The following is a 21842-nucleotide window of genomic DNA, read 5'->3' as shown; positions in this document are numbered from 1 at the left end:
CACAGTAATCCTCAACAATTTAAAGATATTCTCATGTAACAACTGCCCCTACAGACTAGATTTAAAAATTGGATCAAACAAAAGCATCCTTTTACAAAAGAAAATAAATCAATTAGGGTAATAAAAATAAGAGTACAATGTAAATATATATTCATATTTATAATTTTCTAACTGTATTTACAAGGTAGCAAATGATGCAGAGGAACACGGTGATGCATGTCCCTTGGTAGTACAGTATACTCTTTGAATTTGGTCTGAAAAGCAGAATATTGTCCTTCACTACTGAGGAAACAACCATGGAGGGAAAAACAAAACCTGACATAACCAGTCAGTCCTTTTGATTCTCCTGACCAGTGGAATGTCCAAAGTGGAGAATAGAGTGGGAGTCTTTTTTTTCCTTTTTCTTTTTTTTTCCTTCTTGACACGGTGACAAACTGCCACTCCTGTTAATACAAAGTGCCCCATGAACATCGTCCCCACCAAGAATCGGGACAGCTGCCCTCATCCGTCCATGTGTTCCGACAGGTTCAATGAAGGTTCCACTCCAAGTTCCTTTCTCGCAGAGCACCAGTGGGTTTTTTAGCTTAATCTCTGGGAATGTGGGGAAGAGTCCAACCCCATGAGGCAGGGAGCGGAGAAAATATCAAGGCTTGCCTGAATAGAGATGAGGAATCAGCGTTTCTTAATGGCTGCCCCGTTGGAGTGGGGAGGGAACTTTGGCAGGCAGGGCTCCTCGGCCCCGGCATCGTGAGAGAAGACAGAGTCCTCGCCTGAGGAGCAGGTGGAGCTGCGGGTGTCCGGGAAGCTAGGGGAATATTGGTCCAGGGGCACTGACAGCTCCAAATACTCCTGTAGGCAACAGAGGGAAGAAAGGATCAATTAATCATTTTACTCCCAAAACCAACATTTCTGCTTCTTCCTTGTATGATAAGGAGAGGAGGACTGACCTGGTTGGCTGTCATGGCCAGGCAGCGATCCAGGTCCTCTACCAGCTGTTTGAATGTCGGCCTATGAGAGGGCACAGCATGCCAGCAGTCCCTCATCATCATATACCTGCAGAGATCAAGAGATTCAAAATTGAGCAGTCAAAACTAACTTGCCTTCCCTTTTTGAGTAGTATTTTCTAAAAACGAATCTTATGTTAAAAAGGGGCTGTACAGGAGGATGACATTTATTTACACCCACATGCAGCCAGACCAGCTGGGTATCAAAAACAAAGAAGCTCCAATTACAATTGGACACATTTACTCCACTATATGTTTACATGGAAAATATTTGTTTGATGCCATATTAAATGTTCAGAATTTTAGATTGTACATAACGTTTAAAAAGAGTTGTAAATTCTTTTAAGGAGTGGTTAGAAATTTGACATCCAGCCACAGCTAGAAGGTGAGTCTTAAAACAATGCTGAACAATATGTTCCAGTTGGAGCTCACTCAACCTGTGAGCACTTTATTTTACTGGCCATCACACAAACAATGGCAGGGATCATTATTCCGTTGCTAAGCACCTAAACCTTTTCTGATATATTACAACATGGGTAATGTAAATTTAAATGCCAACTGTTTGGGACAAGCAAGAGTAGCAGAGTGGTTTAAGAGCCTCGCAGATTGTCTGTCCAAATGATATTGGCTTACTCTTTTGGCAATGATAAAATACAGTTTCAATCACAACACACGTCCCCCCCCTGTAGTTATACTACTGATGTAGGCAACATCTAATTCAGAGTGAGTCTGGTTGTGGCCATGCAAGCACAAAATCAGAAAAGCAAAGACTTATTAACAAGTCTGTAACCCCCACTTAACAGAAAACAATCCTCATGACTTTGACTCAATCACTCCTGGATGATTCCAATAAACAATGTAGCTGTGTCAGGGTTGTTTTAGTCATGTAGTGACCATAGGTTCTATGTTTCAAGTGTCCACAATAAAAGATTTTTCTTCTTCTTTTTTTATAAAATATTACAATGCATCTGTCCATGCCGTACCATTTAATATTCCTCCTAATAGTTTGACCTAACCAAATAAGGAACCCTGGGAAAGACATCTTAAGTGTTGACGCAGTACCAAGAGACTCGAAGGAACCTGCAATGTGCTTGATTTTAAGTGTGTAGTAGTTTCCTTACAGCTCTTCAGTGCATGTTGAGGGTTTGTCCATACGGTGACCTTCCTTCAGCAGCTTGAACAGCTCTTCCACTGGGACTCCTGGGTACGGAGAGCCCCCCAGGGTGAAGATCTCCCACAGCAGCACCCCAAAGGACCAGCTGCAGACAGAAACAGACAGAAGCTTCTACATTTCCTGCACCACTAAAAGTTTTCCTCACATTCCGTCATGGCGGAATTGAAAAAGCAAAGACACGCAATACTCACACATCACTTTGGTGGGTGTATATTCGGTCAAACAGAGCCTCCGGAGCCATCCACTTGACTGGTAAACGACCCTGGGGGAAAGATGCGCTTGTTACGGCTGTCTACAGTGTTAAAGTGCTTCCATGTGTTCAACAAAGGATAAGAATACTCACATTGGTGGTCTTCTTGTAGTAATCAATGTGGTGGATATCTCTTGCCAAGCCAAAGTCAGCTATTTTCATCACATTGTCCTCTGTTACCAAAACATTGCGAGCGGCAAGATCTCTGTGGATGCACTGCACAAAGAACAACAGACATTAAATAGAACCAATCAACCAGTTTTTTTTTGGTGTTCCTCAACCCAAATCTGTACATTTAAAATGGAAGGGTGAAAATGGTTGGTTGTACACTTAGTTGTTACCTTTTTGGAGGACAAATACTCCATGCCTCTGGCCACTTGGTAAGCGCAGGACACAAGGTCTTTGATGGACATGTTCTCCACAGGAACCTGGTCTGGGTTGTAGCAGTATTCCATGCCCGGTGGGCGCCGAGCTCGCAGGAACTCCCGCAAGTTGCCCTTAGATGCATATTCTACAATCACATACAGAGGACCTACAAACAATTGGAAGAAATACAAGAATGAATAAATCATAAAATTAAATTTTCACCCTTGAAGGGGGCCATGTCATTTTATTTGATAGAAAAGTGATGATTGCAGCAGTAGGGAAATTATTTTCAATCTTCATGACCAATGACTTAAAACTGAAATTTCCTCCTGAGGGTGTCACAAAAGTAAAGGTCACCGGATTATAGACAGATGTTAAAAATACTTCAAGATCAATAGATAAATGAAAATTAGTTGGTAGCTTTGTGTTTCAGAATGGAAGCAACAAAGCAGTAAGCACTGCAGAGCAATTAGGTTAGTTTTTTTAGCTTTTAGTCAAGGATGATTGGAGGGAAATGGCAGCAGCTGTGGTTGATTCAAACTGCGAGCTTGGAAGCTGGTGTCAGAATAGTTTACTCATGCCGTACTACACATCTCTCAAAGTAAGGTTTACGGTTGTCTGAGGGACAAAAGAGTGAGTGTGTGAGTGTGTGTGTGTGTGTGTGTGTGTGGGCCTGAGCAGGCCAGGGTAGGTCAGAGTCAGACCCCTGACTGTCTGGTCCTACCATCCTGTGTACAGGCTCCCAGCAGATTAATGATGTTCTTGTGCTTCCCGATGATCTTCATCATCTCCATCTCTGAAATCAGGTCTGACAGATCTTTCTCTGTGGCGTCAGCTGGAGGGAAAGAAAAAAAAAAATCATATTAGGGCAATTAGTGGACGTTCTGTTGGTGAGAAGGCCTCACAATAATCATCCTGCAAAGTATAAACTGTACATCAACATTGCAGCTCTTGCAGAGTTGGGCTGGCATTTGTCTTGGAAAATGCATCCCGGGGTAAGGCACTTAAAAGTGGGAGACAATAAATGCTACTTTGCCTACATCCTCACTCCTCCGTGCAGTTTAATGAACACCGTTTTATATGGGATGTCAAGGGTTCTCATAAATTTTACTCCACTCTCCCATTTGCTCAGTGGCTGACATCCAACTACTCTTAGTATGTGTTCACAGTTTTTTTGTTAGAAGATTTCTTGTCCCTGGAGTCTAGACTTGAGGCTTCTATAAAAGTCTACAGACTGAAGGGCTTTCCTCTGTGCAACTTAGTTTCAGTACCAATCCATCCAAGTCTAGTATATACCCACATGACGGAAAACTTTTAAAACTTACATTTCAGCATCTTGACAGCAACCTTGGTCACACGGTTGGGCTTCTCTTTGTCGAGACCCAGGGCCTCTCCCATCACCACCTGACCAAAGCAGCCTTCACCCAGCGGCTTCCCAAGAACAAGTCTGTGTGGGCGGGGGAGAAGATCAATTTAAGACTTTGATTGAGGTTTAGTTCAATTGTTACAGACTGCCCTGTACAACCACATTGTTCTGGTGCAGTTTGAGGCGGACCTCAACATCAGCTTTTTAAAGAAGAGAGGGACAAACTCACTTTCCTTGTGCAGTTGTTTCCTTTACTAGCAGACTGACTATTTCAAACAGTAACTCTCCTTTCAGGTCACTTATCTCGCCTAAAGGCTGTTGTTGCCCTGTTTGAAACGTTGGTCAAGGTGACATACCTATCCCTGAGAAGCTCCCAACGAGGATCCTGGGGCAGTTCATACTCAGATACCCCTGACAGCATTGGAGATCCGCTGGAGGACAAGCGGGAGGGACGCACCAGCATCACTCCAGAGTGGATGGAGGAGCTAGAGTCCACAGACACCTGAGGGAAAGAAGGCTGACATTACTCCCCTAATAGTGAAACAGACACCAGTAATAAGTGACCCTAGAGAAAATGAAAACTACAGAGTAAGTGATAAAATTCCACAAAAGACCATGTAAAAAAACACCTAAACCACTCAGGTGTACCATTCCAATGGAGAAGAAATCCTCCTCAAATACTCGTACCTACCTGCTGTATAAGCCCTCAAGGAGCTACAATGAACCTAAAAGCTCTTTGAATGCGTGCTTTTAGTTTTCGGTTAGCATAAACAAACTCTGTATATGTACAGATGAGCCAAAGAGCTCAAGTACACTGTGTAGCTTTAAACTAGAGCTGGGCAATATGGAGAAAATCAAATATACATTATTTCTGACCAAATACATCAAAGTACATATTGCGGCGATACTGTCGGGTTGACTATTGGTGCTTTCACAAAATCCTAACAATGAGAGTTTTGATAAATAATCACAAATAATGTGGATACAATGACTAAGTGGGTAAAAGCAAATAAATAAAACAGCTTAGTCCGGTAAGTTCAGAAAATGACATCACTTTACTGTAACGTGGTCTTTAAAACCAGGAAATGACAACACTTGTCATATCACGATATCCAAAATTTAAGGCAAACTCTAGCTTCATATATTGATGTCAATATAATTATAGATAAATATTGCCCAGCCCTTCTTTGAACTTACAAAATAACTGAACAAATGGCATGTGGAGAGAGACAGAAGAGATGAAAAGGTATAAATATTCCAAACCCCCTATCTACTTTCTGTTACCTGTCTGCGCAGAGGGATGCTTTTGGCCAGCTTGTGGACAGCCAGCTGACTGTTGAAGTCACTCTTCTTTGAGGAGGTGCGAATCTTCACAATGATTGCGATGGCAATCATTACAGCGATGAAAAAGAAGCCCACGCAGTAGATGACCACCTCCAGGTAGGTGTGGTTGGCTTGAGGATAGTGCGGGACAGCTAAATGGGGGGGGGGGGGGGGGGGGGGGGGGGGGGGGGTGTCAGCTGTCATCCATGAAATCAAAACTATACCCAGGCTTTCAAGTACACGGCAACACACTCACACTCACACTCACACTCACACTCACACTCACACTCACACTCACACTCACACTCACACTCACACTCACACAGCTGCCCTGTCTAAAAACCAGAGCCTTTGACACAGACAGGACAGAAACTTGTATTGTTCCATCATTATCAATTCTTTGAAGCACAGAACTTCACACTACGTAACTTGCTAATACAAGAAGTGGTCATTGAATAACAAGACAAACCCAAGTGACCCTGATTCTGTGTTACACAAGCAGATACATCATTTGATTCAATCATCTTTTTTTTTTTTTAAACACAATCATTTAAATATTTCGTTAATGGACTAATAAATAGATATAAAAACAGTTTAACAGAGTGCAAAGGGTCTGATTTTTATACAGCGTGCCAACACTTGACAAACACTTCACACACACATGTTTGAACACATCATTTCTACTTCATTTAATAATCTAATTCACATTCATGTCTACTTGTAGGTCTAATAGCAGCATACCACAAAGCATGAGCTCAATACGGCAGTTTAACTGCTTGGCTTGATCAATAAAATATCTAATTCTGACTCCATTTGTAAAGCAATGTTAAACGAGTTGTGGGTTGGTGCTGGTAATAAAAAAAAAGTGTTTATTTTTAAGAAAACATCTACGATAAATGCGAACACTTAGAAACAAACTGCCTAATTCAGATCTTGTTTTTTTCCTCCCATTGAGTGAAAACACCAACGTTTAGTCATACCAATTCTAGGGGTGTAATGGATTCCATATTTCAGTGACAAAGATAGTTTGTCGCATACCTTGGCTTGGGATGTGGCTTTGTGTGCTGGAGCTAGATCTCACCAATCAGTTATAAATCACTGAATTAATTTCTTGTACATACAAGAGTCTATCTATGGCCTTAAATCATCTTGAGGTCATTGACGGTGCAGTTAAATGTATTATGCCTTTACTTTATTTTTTAACAATTAATACGACGTCTTTTAAAACCATACAACTGCTCATCCCTGTCTGGTATATTGCTAAAAAAAACACTTCTGATGAATGGACATATTTTTGTATATATATTATGAACAACTAATCTTCACTATTTTTGTCAATGCACAATTATTGATGGAACAGCTTTAACGGTTAAGGAGCAGATGTAAATTCTAAGGCTTATTCTAGTTGCCAATATGCTCTGATAAATAACTGAAATGTTGGGTGTTTTATTTAAAATTTAGATTTGCAGTCATAAGAATTCTCCAATCGCAGGAAGTATTACTACTGAAGAGTATTAGAAATGGCATTGTGTTGCCGTCTTTTAATGGGAGATTATCACATACAAGTAATTTGTGCTTTATGTTTAACAATGCATCCCAAACCAAGGGTGCCATACCGACTGAAGTGTACCGTTACACCCCTAACCAACACCAGCAACACAAGTGAGCTGCACTTGTGTGAAGAGGCTGACTGACAAGCAGCTTGATAATTGGACAAATGCCCATTCCAAACCTCTGGAATGAGACACACATCCACAACAGTGAGCCAATTATCAAAGCCAGCCGCTGTGCCCACAGCAGGAAATGACATCGGAAATACATGTCATTTGTAGCGCTTGTCAAAGAAAAATCAGCTTTACACCAAATCGAATGCAAACACCAGTTAAGGAGCAGAATGGTAGAGACAGTTCAAAGTGAAATCTGATTAGAGCTGCCAAACAACCCCTCTATAACTGTGAGGTGGTACCTTGCTGAGACCATTAAGAATACTACTATGTGATTTATTTATTTTAATACCATGGGCCTGGGTCTATAAGTTTCTTTTTTGTGTCATGGTAGACCAGGTAGCAGACAGCTATTAGGTTGTTTGGGCTTTGCAGATTTCATTTAAGAAACAGCAGAGCATGGCTCATGCTCTCCCATCTAGAGAATATAGATGGAGCAGGAGTCATGCTGAGGACAGGGAGTTTTAGTACTTGTAACTCGCCCTGGCTTCCTCTTACATTTTTCAACAGAATTGGAGTCAGACAAGACTTTCTTTCTGGCAAATGTGAGGGTGGACAACCAGGCTGGAGTTGGAAAAGGGAAACAATGGAAATATAGGAGAGAGACAGAACCACTGATACCTTCAAAAACGGTCAACCATGCAGAGTGATGAGAGAACCCGATAGAATTGCCCGCCAAGCAGGTGTACTCCCCAGCGTCATCAAAAGACACATTTCTCAGTTGGAGGACTTCCATTTCCTTGTCCGTGGTGTTAAGGCCAGCGGTCTAGAAAATAAGAGAGGAAGCAGACCCAACAAGAGGCCCAAGAGGGGAAAGGGAACCATGAGTAAAGGATTCTGAAAGAGAAAGGGGATGGAGGAGCGTTCTCCTCCTCGATCCAACACCATCTGCCAGAAAAGTACCACTGAGAGCCTCCAGTTTCTGTTAGTGGAGGAGCTGGTTAGGTTGACTCTGCGCTGCTGAACCCCACATTGGGCCACCCCATCACCACATCAAATACCTCAGTCTCATCTCTACATGCAAGAGATGGGCAACATGGAAAACTCCACAGCAGAACAGGGCACACTCAAACTCGCACTTCTGTAAACTAAGTGAGCATTAGACAAACAGGAGGTCTGCGAAACATAGGTAAACAGAGGATAGCTGGGAAAAAAACAAAAGGGGAGAGAGAGAGTCCGTGAGCCGTGCACAGAGGACTTTGAAGCACAGGGGAGCGAGAGTAATAGAAGAAGATGGCAAGAGAGGCCCTTATTAGGAGGGCACAGCACAAGCATGGGGCAGGAATGAGAATGGGTCCAACATAAACCTGAGACTAAACACTTTCAACTGTTCTGCTGGGAATTTTCCATAGCATCATTTACAGTCAGGAGCACTGAGGCAGGAGAGAGGGAGGGAGAAACGGAGGGAGGGAGGAGAGAAACAGCTGAGGTTGTCTCGAGTTTTACGGCCCTAGTTTTCCCAGGTGGTCCTAGAATCGCCTCTGCTGTGTCGCCCCTGTACTGCTGCGTGGTGGTTACCTGTGGGCTCATATCTGGTGACAGTCAGCCAGGCCGACTGATTGGCCTCTCCTATATAATTGGACACTTTACATATATACTCTCCGCTCTCCTCCTCAGTCACATTGTAGAGGGTCAGCACCTGAGCGTCCGAGCTATTGACCCCAGAATGCTGGAAATAAAAACACGTCATGTGCAGCACAGAAAACGTATCAAGACACAAAATCCAATTAGAGTAATTTCAGTGTTGAATTGTGTGGGTCATGTTCAGTGTTACAAAAGCAAGATTAAATTCATTTATTGCATAGGATCCACTTTGGACCCAGACAGAAGGTACTGGGCATCTAAGAAAAGAACTGACATAGCAATAGAGGACCATATCTAATCCAAATTGTCCCAATTTCTGTTTAGCATTACAACTAATTTCATCTGGCTTGTTGTTGCAGGATTGATACCTTGAGCACACGAACATATGGTAAACCATCTGAACCAACTCGGCTCCCGTTGATCTCAATGTGCTTCAGCCATTGGATATGAGGCTGAGGGTCGCTGAACACCTTGCACTCAAACTCCACGTCGCTGCCAACCACTGCGGTCCGATTAGCTGGCAGGCCAGCCTGCAGGATTGGCCTGTGTGGAGAGCGCTCTGCAACACAACCACAACGTACACAAATGTTAGTTTAGAAGGCAAGCAGTGAAGAAACTACGTAATATAAGAGATGTGCAATAATTCAAAAGTACACACAGCTGACTGAACCTAAGCCAAGTAAAACCTACATTGCGTCAAGGCTTAGTTATTGGAAATGGCCGGGGGCAGATAGCAAACAAGGTCCCTTGTAAAATTGTATCTGATACTGTGTAAATTAGTGACTGTAATTTCTCGTATGGAGAATTAAAGCAGCTATTACCCCAGCTATGTGCTGCTTGTGTAAGAGTTGGCCACAATAGCAAGTTAAGTATCTGATCTGGAGCCGTTTTTGTGAAATGTGATGTTCTTGCGGCTCCATTTTAATGACTGATAACTCTCCAAAGTAAATCTGCAAGCCAAGAATCTGGCAGAATGTCAAATGTCCGGGCTTTCCTGCAAGACTTTCTTGGGCAATTAGCAAGCACTTGTCCCCTCACTGAAGCGATATCACTGCTCGTCAGGGTCTGGACCTCTACTGAGGTCAGGCAGAGCCCAGGGGACAACAGTGACGGAGGAAGTGGGACCGTGATTTAAAGAACCAGTGGTGTAAGAGCAAGCCACAGAGCAGGTCCTAGAGGAGTAATCCCTTTAATACTCAACATGGATCCATCACTCAAGCCACAAGTAAGTAAGGCTGGGTACCAAACTTCGTTTTTTTTTTTTTTTTTTTTAAAAACATATAAATGGTACCGACGAAATGTTTCGGTTTTACACAGTATTGAATTATGCCTCGTCTTTCGGGCCAAGTTTCGGGGATTGGCTGTAACGTTAAACGTGATTGCGTACCCAGAGAAAATACATACGTGGTTACGCGACAGAAGGGGTTCATGTGTATCTGTTGTGAATGGTTGCAAGCATCGTTGTCCGCTTAAAAATGCCACCTAGATCAAAAGTGTGGCTTCACTTTATTAGATTGATGCCAACAGTGCGAAATGCAATATATGCAAAAAAGACATTGTTGCTAAGGCTGGCAACACGACTAATTTGATGAAGCACCTGATAGTGCACGGGATCAATTTAAGAGCGGAAAGTTGCACAGTGTTTGACTGCAAGAAGGCGGACGACGCCAGCGCAGCCTGCGCAGCCAGCGCAGCCTGCGCAGCCCCCTCTCTCAGCCGCCCGTGGGCAATGCAAAACCAGAGCGACTGAGTGATTCAAAGTATCCACCACGGACTCCGCCTCATCAAAGAGTACCGAGGACGGCACTGTGTCTGGGATTTCAACAGGCAAGTTTAGTTTATAGCGTTACTGCAACTTAACACGTGCATCGTGCTGAGTTAGCGTGTAGCCTTATTTATTGCTGCGTAGCTAGCATAATCAAAAGCTAACATTTACAGACAATAATTTGTCCATGTTTGTAAAAATATGCTTATCCATTGGTCAGCTGGTTAAACAGCTAACCTTTCTTCACTGTTTTTATATTCTCTCACAGTAGCTGACGTGTGTGTGTATATATATATATATATTTATATATATATATATGAGAGAAGTACTTTGAATGGAAAAATCTGAGCTAAAAAAAACTCAAGATGAACTTTATTATGTTGGTGTAATTTTCTTTTTCTCAGAATTGATATTATAAAACTGGTATTGAAAAAGGTATCGTTCAGGAACCGATATTGAAGTAAAGGTATCGGTACCGGTATCGAAAATTTTTGATTGATACCCAGCCCTACAAGTAAGCAGGCTTTATTTATCAAATGGCTGACAAAAATACCCAGTTCCCCCTTAACGAAAGCACAAGGAACAATTGCATTTGAGGCATTTGTGAAAAATGACTAGAGCCCCATGAATAATCAACAGGTGGTAAAACCATGATCAAGAAATCATGGATTTAACAGACAACATGACTACCTTTAACACTTACCGACCACGTCGAGCTGGTAGGTGTGATTAATGCTGCCGTACTGATTTTCAACCACACAGGTATAGTTTCCCTTGTCAGAGGGCACTACAGATTCCATGATGATGGTCCACACATGGTCACGGACCTAAAAGGTTTGGGGGATAAGCCAAGGTTACAGTGTATAAAACAGCAATTGATCACACAAAAAAAAAAAACAACAACAACAACAACATACAACCCAGATAAAACTTCAGGCATACAGTTTAAAAGGTATGAGACAGTGCAGGTGAAACCATAGCTGCGTGCACAGATTCATAACTTTCAGATTCATAAATTTTTTACTGACAAACACTATCACCACAGGTGATTTTAGTTTCAATAGAAACGGGAAGAATGAGCACTTAATAGCTCTCAAGAATTGTACCATCAGCTCTTGAAAGCTTGAGAGCTTAAATATTTTCCTTCAAAATGTAATTTCCATAAATGAGGCCCGTATGAGGCAATAATGGCAACAGAGATGGAGCTAGACTGCAACTCTGGATTTGAAAGCAAAAAAATTGAAAGAACACAAGAATTTTTCTCCATCTGCTTTCTCTGATTATGACCTTTCATAAGTCAAATTTAGTTGTTTTCAAGGCAGCGGCTAACAAGGTCAGTGATGTGTGATGTGATAAGATAACACCCACTCCCTCTTCCCGTGACAGCACCCAATGTTACAAACAGCGGATCTTTGTCTTCCCTAAATGAGACCACAGGAAAATGGGTAAATGGGTACACGTTTCATATACATCAGCCCCAACCTGTCTTATTAGCGCCAACTTATGTCTGGTTCTTTTTTCCCCAAGACCTGTTATAGTTTTTCTTCCATAAATCTGCCAAGACCGGCAGTGTGTGATTAACCAAAGAACCTCTAAGGCAATGGCAACATCAAACATGCATATACACAGACTGAGAGCCATACGGTTTCCCTCATTTAGCTAAAAACATGATGAGGGAGTCCAGCTGCCTGCTGCCAGATGTGTTGTGCTTGGCTTCATATACATGTGGTCTACATTATTCCCTCCCTCCTGCACGTCTCCATGCAGACGATATGAACAATAGAAGCCCGGCCATAAAAGCAAGAGTGTGGGAGGGATGAGAGACTTCCACGGCCCCTGATGCAGACCTTTGCACCTTGACTGAAAAAACAGCAGCCAGATGGTCAAGTGTGCTGCCTGGCTGGCTGGCTGGCTGGCTGGCTGGCTGGCTGGCGTGGGGTAGGGACGAAGGGAACAGGCAGCTGAGAGGAAACTCCTAAATGTGTCCCAGCTGGGGAGGGAGATGGGCTAGGGAAGCACGAGAAAAGGCTGGACTAGCATACACCTTGATGGGAAGAGCAGATGCAGGAAGGGAGGAGGTTTGTTTTTAAGGGTCTAAGAACATGCATCGCACACCTGTGAACCAACTGCCACTGAATGCAGCTATTCACAGAAAAGTCAATGTAAATACATACTGTACATAATAAAGCACAATATTTCCAGTCTCCTAATATATAATGACCGTATTATATGTTGGTTGATTGGGTTGTGAATTAATACAACTTTATCGTCAGTACTACAGAACTAACCACGGCCAGTTTCCAACCAGGTACAGGGGTCAGCTTTAAGGAACAGTTTTGTTTCCTTTTGCAGTCATTCCTAATTTTTTTTTTCTTAATAATAATAAATCTTAAACAACTTCTGTTGATGGAGCACAGCACTATGGAAATGTAGTTATGACACAATGTATAGGCTAAACAATGTTACTGTAAGTTTTTCTTCTTCACTGTTTCCCTGTAGTCCCTTGTCTGGAATGTATTTTCTCTCCTTGAAATATTTTACATAACGTTAATTGAAATGTTAGGTGGGTGCATTTTATTACGTTATTGTATATGTCTAACATTTTAAAAATGCAAAAACCGGCTTCCTTATGCCCAGCAGGAAATGATAGATTTGGCATTAATGACATTAACGTCAGACCAAATATCAAACAGATAATTTATGTTTATCTCCAAGAGGTATGAAACAGATCTTGTCCACAGCCACACCTCTGCTAAGTAAATCCAGAGACAGAAGGAAATGGTCCTATCAAGTATTATAACCTTACAGTTTATCAATAGTTAGCGCCACATTTGAATACAGCTTGCCTGAAAATGGGAAGACATTGCCAAAAAAAAAAAAATATATATATATATATATATATATATATATATATATATATATATATATATATATATATATATATATATATATATATATATATTATAATAAACTAATATTATAATGTTATCACAGCACATATCATATATATCACAGATACTGCAAGTATCGTGGCAGCGGTACTGCTGCATGGATGTAATTACAGAAAAGACGATGCACTGATACCCTAAATGAGGACAGCCAATGTTATCGCCCTTCCAAACAGATGGCTCAAATTGCCCATCCGAAGGTGTTGTTATGGCACAACTTTCCTTAGGGCTTCTTTATTGTTTCTCAGGTCAAATATGAAACTTGCCTCTGCTTTTCACTTGCAGGAAGTGTTTCTTACTCCAGGGGAGGGGGTGGTAATCTAATGTGGCGATGAGATCACTAACACAGCTCCGCTCCTAGCAAATGAGCTTGAAGTGATTCAATAAGAAACGCCAAGGAGGGTGTAGTGTCACAAAGAAGAAGATGAGGATAACCATGTCTTGGATTTCTTCCATTTCTTTTTCTTTTTTTTAAAATTACTAACCTTGAAGCCTCCAATGCGATGGTCTCTCTTAAACTCCTTGCCATTCTTGTACCATTTCAGAGTAGGAGGTGGGTTGCCGCTGGCCTGGCATCGGAACTTCACCGTCTTACTGGCTGGGACAGCGTGAAGCTTTTTCTCCATTTTCTCTGGATGAGCCCATTGTGGGGCCATTGCTAAAGAAAAACACAAGAAAAAGAAGTTGAGTAAGAAATGAAAGTAGGTTTTCTAAAACAGCAACACAAAACTAAAGCTGAAATCTATTTTCTTTTTTATTAATAGAGGACATTACATAAGTACCCCTCTGACAATCACCACCTTAACTTGGTGGAGAGGCATGCGAGGTATGCGTGATGTCGAGGGCTCCTGGTAGGGTCTCCCAAGGCAAATTGGTCCCAGGGGAGGTGCCAAACAAAGAGCAATTCCCAAACCCCATATGAAATCAGCCAAGAAGGATCTGCAGCACTTTGCCCAGAACAGGAAAACAAGGGCCCTCTCCTGGAGCCAGACCTGGCACAGCTCAAAAGAACTACATTGAGCTAACTTCCTGTGGGACCACCACCCAAAAGGGATAGACACTGGGGTCAGTGAATTGTCATCTGGGTGGCAGGCAAAAGCAGGGACCTAGGCATGCTGAGCTCTGGCATCACATACGTCTAGGGACTTGAAATGTCACCTCTTTGGCAGGGTAGGAGCTAGAACTAGTGAAGGAAATGGAGTAGTACCAGCTAAGTGCCACTGTGAGGAGTTTTTCTCAGGCTTTGCGGTCAAATCATCAGCCATCCCAGGACACTTGGGTAGTGACCGAAAGAATGAGACGGCAGATATAAGTGGCTGAAATGGTTTTCCTTCATAGGTGGGCTGGGCTCACCCTGAGAGATAAGGAGCCATGAGTGATGTCTGGACTACCTTGCTTAGCCTGCTGTCACTGTGACCTGGCCTTGGTTAAGCGGAAGAAAATGGATGGATGGATGACATAATGCATGTGCACTTAAAAATAAGGTCTAAATTATAGTCACATGGCTTGCCAGTACTAAATAAAAAAGGATGTTAAGTTTCTTTAAATAAAATGAAGAAAAAAAGAAAAGAAAAATCACGTATTTTTGCCTCCCTTAGTAAAGTATTGTTGTGTGCATTTCAGGGGGGAGATAAAGTTCTGGAAGTCAGAGTACAAACTCAAGGCTGGCATGCTTGGCTCCTGCTGGATTCTTTGTGGGCTGAGTGGGCAGTAGGAGCCAGATGACTAAGCCTGAGAATTTGAATTACTCTATAGACAAATTGGAAGACATCTAAGGTTAACCACGGTTAGTCACCGCAGGGGACATTCCACAAGTGAAAGCTATCACTGAGGTAGTGAAAACACTCTGATTCAGAGTAAAATCAATCACCCAAGTGTGACCCCCACACACATGGCAGACCCCTAAATGAATCATAAAGCTATTCATGACAATTACTCATAACCCTGTGACTCTGGGTGAGCGAGTAATGGCGATTTGTTGCAGTAGCATTAGCAACTCGAAGAGATCAGCACACTTACGTAGCAGTTTTTGACTGCCCAACAGCTTGGCTTCCTCTGACGAAGACTCTTCATCTTCATCATCATCCTCAGATGAGGCCACGGTATCCACTAGAAGAACACAAAGTTACAATTCCATTTACTCTCATCCACACAGTGCTTTGTCATGTCTATGCCCTTAACTGCTCACTTTTCACTTGTGATGGCAACATTTTTGATGGCATTTCATTATTTACTTTTACACCACAGTACAAGAATGTGACTATTCAGTGACACAAAGTAGAACAACAAATTATAAAGGGTGCTCTGATTCATCTGCGCTGTGTCTATGACTTTACCTGTGACGTTAAAATAGATGCTGTGGTTGCCGAAGGTGGTGCATGCGTACAGGCCAGAGTCCGTCAGCTCCACAGTCTCGATCTCCAGCTGGTCGTTGCGGATGCGTGCATGTTCTCCATCCACCACTGCCACATGGTCTTTAGTCCAGTTGACAGCATGGAGGAAGTCTTTGGCAGAGCAACTCAATTCCAGACGCTCCCCGAGATAGAGCGTGAACAGCTCGGCTTGCGTTTCCACAGAGACTACCAAAAAAGAATAGTCAGACGTGGTTTTATACCAGCTCAGTAGTAGGATTGCTGTACTAAAATGAAAGGCACAATATCTCTGACTAAATATTAACTGGTAACTGAAGGGGTATAGTGTCAAAAATATTCACAAAAAAGGGGCTGTATCTATACTGTAGACACATCAAAAAGTACTGATGGCAACATTTATGTAGAGCCCAATAGTTTGTGATCACACAATTAAAGTCAGAATTGCAAAAAAAAAGCTATAAACACAGATTTTATAGGGCCCTACATTAAGTCAGTGCCAAAAGCTAACCGAAGATTTGAAAATACAGTGCGACTATGTCTACGTTTCCAACCGAGCTGCCCCACTGCAACTGTAGTTTCAAAAATGTCTGGTGGGAGGGAAAGGCTTGCCAAACAGTGGGGGAAAACACTGACAGCAGAATAGTCCTTTCTTGATTTCCTCCCAGCAAAACACATGCCTAACCTCTCCCTCAAATGAAATCATTTCCCAAATTAGTCAAGACCGTATCACCAGGCAGGCAAGGAGCTACTTGGGAAAGGATGGTGAAATTCAATTAGAAGATTGAAGAGAGGGGAGGCGTCCCGCAGTGAGACACCTGAGCCCCCCCCCGTTCTAAATGACTACATAGTCCGCAAGGAGGAGGGGGTAAACCCAGTTATGCTGACACGTTGTCCATCACAATAGCGTCGTTTGTCTAGTTACCGAAAAGGTAAAGATGACCAACTTGCTTGACATTCTTGCTCTGGGATCCAATCCAATCCACTTTATTTGTATAGCACATTTTACAAAACACAAAGTTACCAAAGTGTTGCAAAGAAAACTCAAACATACAATCACACATTGATGCAAAAAAATAAATAAAGGGGGCACACACGGCACAATTTTTGTTTCAATGAAAACAAATAGTGAGGGTGGGAGTCTCTGGGCACCTTAGGATTCGATTCTGATTCAGAGGCCAACGATTTGATTCTGAACTGATTATCGACGCAACAATTTTATGTACATTTCCATGCGTGATTTAAAAAAAATACACACAGAAATACGAGTTTGTACGATTTTGACAGTAATCCCTCGTTTATCGCGGGGGTTACGTTCCGAAAATGACCCGCGATAAGTGAAATCCGCGAAATAGAAAAAAAATTTTTTTTTTACAATTAGCAACTATTACATGTATACAAATACAGTGACTCACGTGTAGGCCGTTTCACTGCTCTTCAGACTGGGCCGCTGCATCCTGACTGCGCTCTGCAGTGTTCTCTTCTTCTGACGTTTGTATCCAGGGTTATGTTTTTTTTTCCTGCAGTCATTAATCCACAGAGCTAATGCCGTCTCCATCCGTACCATGGTCTTGTTGCGAACAGTTACAACCCTTTTTGCATTCGTATTAAAATTACAAGAAGCGGGAGTGAGTTTTTAGCGAATCAGAATGCAGAGCACAATGCACCAAAAAAAAAAAAATGCATTATGAAAATCCGCGAAATAGCGAATCCGCGATAAGTGAACCGCGAAGTGGCGAGGGATCACTGTATACAGTATTTGTCACACACGTTTTAATGAAATGTTTTGTCTGAGTTTTTTTTATTTTTAGTCATTCCATGCTTAAGCCCCAAACATGCTTGCAAATGTCACCTTCTCTCACAGTAATCTTCCATGTCAGAGGCTCAGTCATGCTTTAAAGGTGGATGATTGGCTTCTTAGAACATGAAACATGAGGCGATCAGATGTAATGTGATAAAGTAGATCAACAGCCTATATTTGTTTTGCCTAATTATTTTATGTATGTCTTATTAGATTATGTATATACAAAACTTAATTTTGTTTTCCTTATGGCCATTTTTGTAGTGTTTTTTCTGCACTCCTGCCTAACATCTAAGTTGTTGTCCATTATCGCATCCTCTTTCACTCACTCTGTTTTCTGATTTGTACATGTCTGGAGACAGTAACTTTTAAATAAAAATCAACACATTTATAAAAATAAAAAAAGAGAAAAAGTATCACAATCGATTATCAAATCCTTCTAGAGAGAATCGCGATTCATCTAAGTATCGATTTATCCACCTACCCCTACAAAATGTCATCCAATTTTGTGGACATTAGGGCTGCAATTAAATATAATTTACACTACAGATTCATAGGCTGAATATTTTTCCAAATTAATTCTATTAATTAATCTATAAAATGTTAGAAAATAGTGAAAAATGCCCACAATTTGTTGTCTTCGAAATGTCTAAACAGCCCTCAAAAGATATTTAGTTTACAATGATGAAAGACAAGCAGGGCCAAGCAGCAAATCCTCTCATTTGAGAAACAATTAAATGTTTAAAGTTTACGCTTCAAAAAATGACTCAAATAATTACCCGATTATTAAAATAGGTGCAGTTTTATTCTTTTTTTCTGACTAACTGTACATTAGTTTTAGCTCTAGTATATGTAGTTCTGTTCTGTTCTGGTGCTAAGTAGCACAACAATGTAATATAATCCCCTGTGGCAGCACTTTAACGTAAAATCTGAGTCATGTTACTCATCCTCCTTTCCCCATTTCCTACACAGTCCCTTTGGCATTATAGCAACAACAACAACAATTTTATAAATGGAGCTAAATAATCAAATGCCATAGCGGTAAGCGTTTCTTCCAGATGAGATTAATCTGAACTTCTCTCAAAGCACACTGTAAAAGCGCACTTCTTCACAACAGGAAGCACAGCTATATAGCATAAACTCAGGACAACGTCAGCAAACCTGACTAATCCCTCCTACCATCACAACAAAGACCTCCAAACAATAAAGGGGAAGCGGGCGCAGGGAGAGCGAGCCAGTGAGCATGTGCACAGGAGCGAGCGAGGGCCTGCAGCGGCAGGTTCTAGTGCCAGTTGCTATGGTGACCCCACTTGGGCCTAGTAAAGGTATTTCCTGGATCACATATGTCTGACAGGCCCTTAATCCCAGCAGGAAAAGGGGCCAGGGGGTAGGATCAACTTTCTCCTCAAAAACAAAACCGAAGGGGGAAAGCAGATGAGGCATTTAGTGATGGACTACAGCCATCCAACCAGGAAACGGCCTTCAATACAACATCTCTGCGCTGTGTGTTGGGGCCGGCCTGTGCGTTTCTGTCCCTACCCTCTAAATGGAGATGCCACTGATAATACTGTGTCAACATCCCAGCTGTTAATCTGGCCGCAGACATCATAAAACACCCATAAAAGCTGTACAATTTGCTTGCTACTTTATTGTAGGCCACAGTGACGACCATTTGTGCTTATGTGACAACCTACTTAAAACTGGAGTAAGACAGGGCTCTACGTTAACTTTTTTTAAGTAGTTGCCGGCTTGGCAACCAGGCATTAGCTTTTGGTTGCAGCAATTGACAATATAATTTCCATGTTCTGCCTATATTTGGAGCAATTCATTTCTTATGCAACTATACCACACATTTTAATAATGAAACAATGAGAAAATGGCTTGCAATATACAGTTCCCATCCCTCTCCAATAGGGTGCAACGGATCACAAAATTCAAGGATCCGATCAATTTTCGGATTGCACAAAGAAGGGGGGAATTTAAATGATTAGAAATGTAATAACTTTTAACAAGAATTACATCATAAACCAGTAATTGCTAGAGGCAAATTATTTTTTTGATCCGGTTTGAATTGAGCCATGGATTACAAATATGATGCTCGTCAATTTAAAAGAAACCAAAGAAAGTCTCAGGTAGCCGCAGGTTTGTCATATGACCACTTAGTTTTGTGTGAAACCGCTCAGTGAACTACATCTCTCGTCTCCCATAATTTATGTCCCCTAGCTCGATGCTCAACTTGCTTGCTAGCTAGTTAGCTTAGCACTGTTCCACAATTCATGTAACATTTTTACCAGATGTGTTTTATCCAGTGAAGCGTTTTAAGCCGGTAAGCAAAAGAACAAGAAAGATGCGCTGCTTATTTTAGTAACGTTACATCCCCGGTACGATACACGGAGACATTGTAGTTTCAGCAAGACGTCATCCATGCAACGTTGAAGTGTGTAGTCTTTCTAATTACGTATTTTCACAGTCTTATACTGTACTTATATTGTACAAACTTTCGTTTGTAATCCATGGCTCAATTAAAACGGGATCAAAAAATGTATTTGCCTATCCCCGTTCACTCCACGGATGTATTAAGAGAACGGTTCGCTTTTGTTCATGTTTTTTTAAAAAGATAGGTCCCATGGACCAAAAGTAGAGTGGCGTGACTTATAATAATAATAATAATAATAATAATAATAAATTTAATTTATAATGCACTTTATATTTGCAAAAATCTCAAAGTGCTACATGGTAAAAAAAAAAAAAAAAAAAAAAAAAAAAGTAAGTGATAAAATAAAACACATGGAGAGCATGAAAATAATAAATATAAAAATAAACAAAAACAATGTAGAAAAGGGCAAGAGATCAGTCATAAGCTCTCCTAAAAAGGTGGGTTTTAAGGCCACTTTGGCTCTCTATGAGGCACCAAAATCTGCGTTGCTATTCCGTCACGTGGAAATATTAGCACCGGATTTTAACATGCACCGTTAACGTGAACAGAAAATTGCTTTGCCTGTATCTTTTCACGGCACACGCGCATGTGTGGAAAGCAGTCACACAACAGCTAAAATGTTGTGTTGCGCACAAATGTAGTGTTTAAACTTTACTGAGACAACCACATAAATATAGACTTCTTTTGAAATAAAATTGTCCAGTTTTGTAAGTTTTTAATATATAAAAAAAAGAAAAATGAAACAGGTGGTTGCCAATTGACTCAATCCGTTACCCTCGAGCCCTGTAAGATCTAAAAAAAAAAAACTAAAAAACATATTGACTGAGCTACTATTTTTCTAATTATTTCAGTGAAATATTAAGGAAATAGCAACACACTTGTATCACTCACAGTAAAAAAAAAAATTTTCAACTCTTCACACTGAGGTAAAGGTGCCAAGTTTCCAGCATTTCCTTTGAATCTGAGGATGTTTCATCTCAGCTAATCCTCCTGCCGCTATGATTGGATTAAAATGGATTAAGGACCATATTTTTAGAGAGTACCCCATCTGGAATGTGTTCCATCAACCATTCAGATAAATTGATTGACATCGTTTAAAATCAGCCTAACAACATAAATCATGAAAGGAATTTTGTGAAGAAGAAATCATTGAGGTTTTAAACTAGGTGGGGAGGAGGGGAGGGGGGCTCACTAGTCTGTAAATTCAGGACCAGCTAGAAAGGAAGAGTTGGCGCCAGTCTATGGAACCTTCTCTGGCTACAAGATAGGAAGCAATATGCCGCGTGAATGACTTCTGGGATTTCCTGCTCTCACTGGAGTGATGGTTGAATGCAGTGAAGTCGAGCTGGTTGAGGCTCTGCGGTGGCATACAGAAGAATGACTATGGCAAGTTTCCTCTGCTGATTTGACCACACTAGAGTGAAGGGGTGGGGGACTGACTGTAGAGGGGATTGATAAGAGACAAAAGGCAGAACTACCGGGAAGCAAAAGAATAGGACAATGCCCATTAGCAAGCCTACAAAAAATTCACTAAGCGAGTGTCCCTCCTGAAAGCACTCCAGTGGAGGACCTTTTCATTCCTAAATGAGCTACTGACAATCAGCATGGATTAACACTTGGGAGCTACAAGGATTACTGTGCCGTGTAAAGTTGTTCCAGTGTCATTCAAATGAGTTTAGCTACATTTAGCCTTACATTTTGGCTTAAAAAAAAAAAAAAAAGGAATTCTTA

The 21842-nt window shown here is 41.4% G+C and overlaps 1 protein-coding gene across 4 annotated transcripts in view; it reads right to left on the bottom strand.

The window, feature by feature from the left end:
• Positions 1-402: 402 nt before the first annotated feature.
• Positions 403-21842, bottom strand: part of fgfr1a (fibroblast growth factor receptor 1a) — a 30498-nt gene continuing 9058 nt past the window's right edge. Inside the window, exons 3-18 of one of the 4 annotated variants that reach the window (XM_032517331.1) lie at positions 15841-16083; positions 15524-15613; positions 13990-14162; positions 11260-11383; positions 9160-9350; positions 8726-8876; positions 5439-5635; positions 4517-4662; positions 4120-4241; positions 3519-3629; positions 2770-2960; positions 2522-2644; positions 2370-2440; positions 2126-2263; positions 948-1053; positions 403-849 (exon numbers count right to left, since the gene is read on the bottom strand). In XM_032517331.1, coding sequence (XP_032373222.1) covers positions 673-849; positions 948-1053; positions 2126-2263; positions 2370-2440; positions 2522-2644; positions 2770-2960; positions 3519-3629; positions 4120-4241; positions 4517-4662; positions 5439-5635; positions 8726-8876; positions 9160-9350; positions 11260-11383; positions 13990-14162; positions 15524-15613; positions 15841-16083 — 2354 coding nt within the window. In that variant the 3' untranslated portion in view covers positions 403-672. Of the gene's footprint in view, positions 850-947; positions 1054-2125; positions 2264-2369; positions 2441-2521; positions 2645-2769; positions 2961-3518; positions 3630-4119; positions 4242-4516; positions 4663-5438; positions 5636-7828; positions 7974-8725; positions 8877-9159; positions 9351-11259; positions 11384-13989; positions 14163-15523; positions 15614-15840; positions 16084-21842 lie in introns of all 4 variants that reach the window. The other 3 variants (XM_032517333.1, XM_032517332.1, XM_032517334.1) reach the window with 3 other exon arrangements.

The sequence above is a fragment of the Etheostoma spectabile genome, chromosome 5 (assembly GCF_008692095.1).
Source record: "Etheostoma spectabile isolate EspeVRDwgs_2016 chromosome 5, UIUC_Espe_1.0, whole genome shotgun sequence".
NCBI lineage: Eukaryota > Metazoa > Chordata > Actinopteri > Perciformes > Percidae > Etheostoma > Etheostoma spectabile.
Note: the sequence above shows the minus strand (reverse complement) of the source record. Positions and strands in the feature narration are given on the sequence as shown.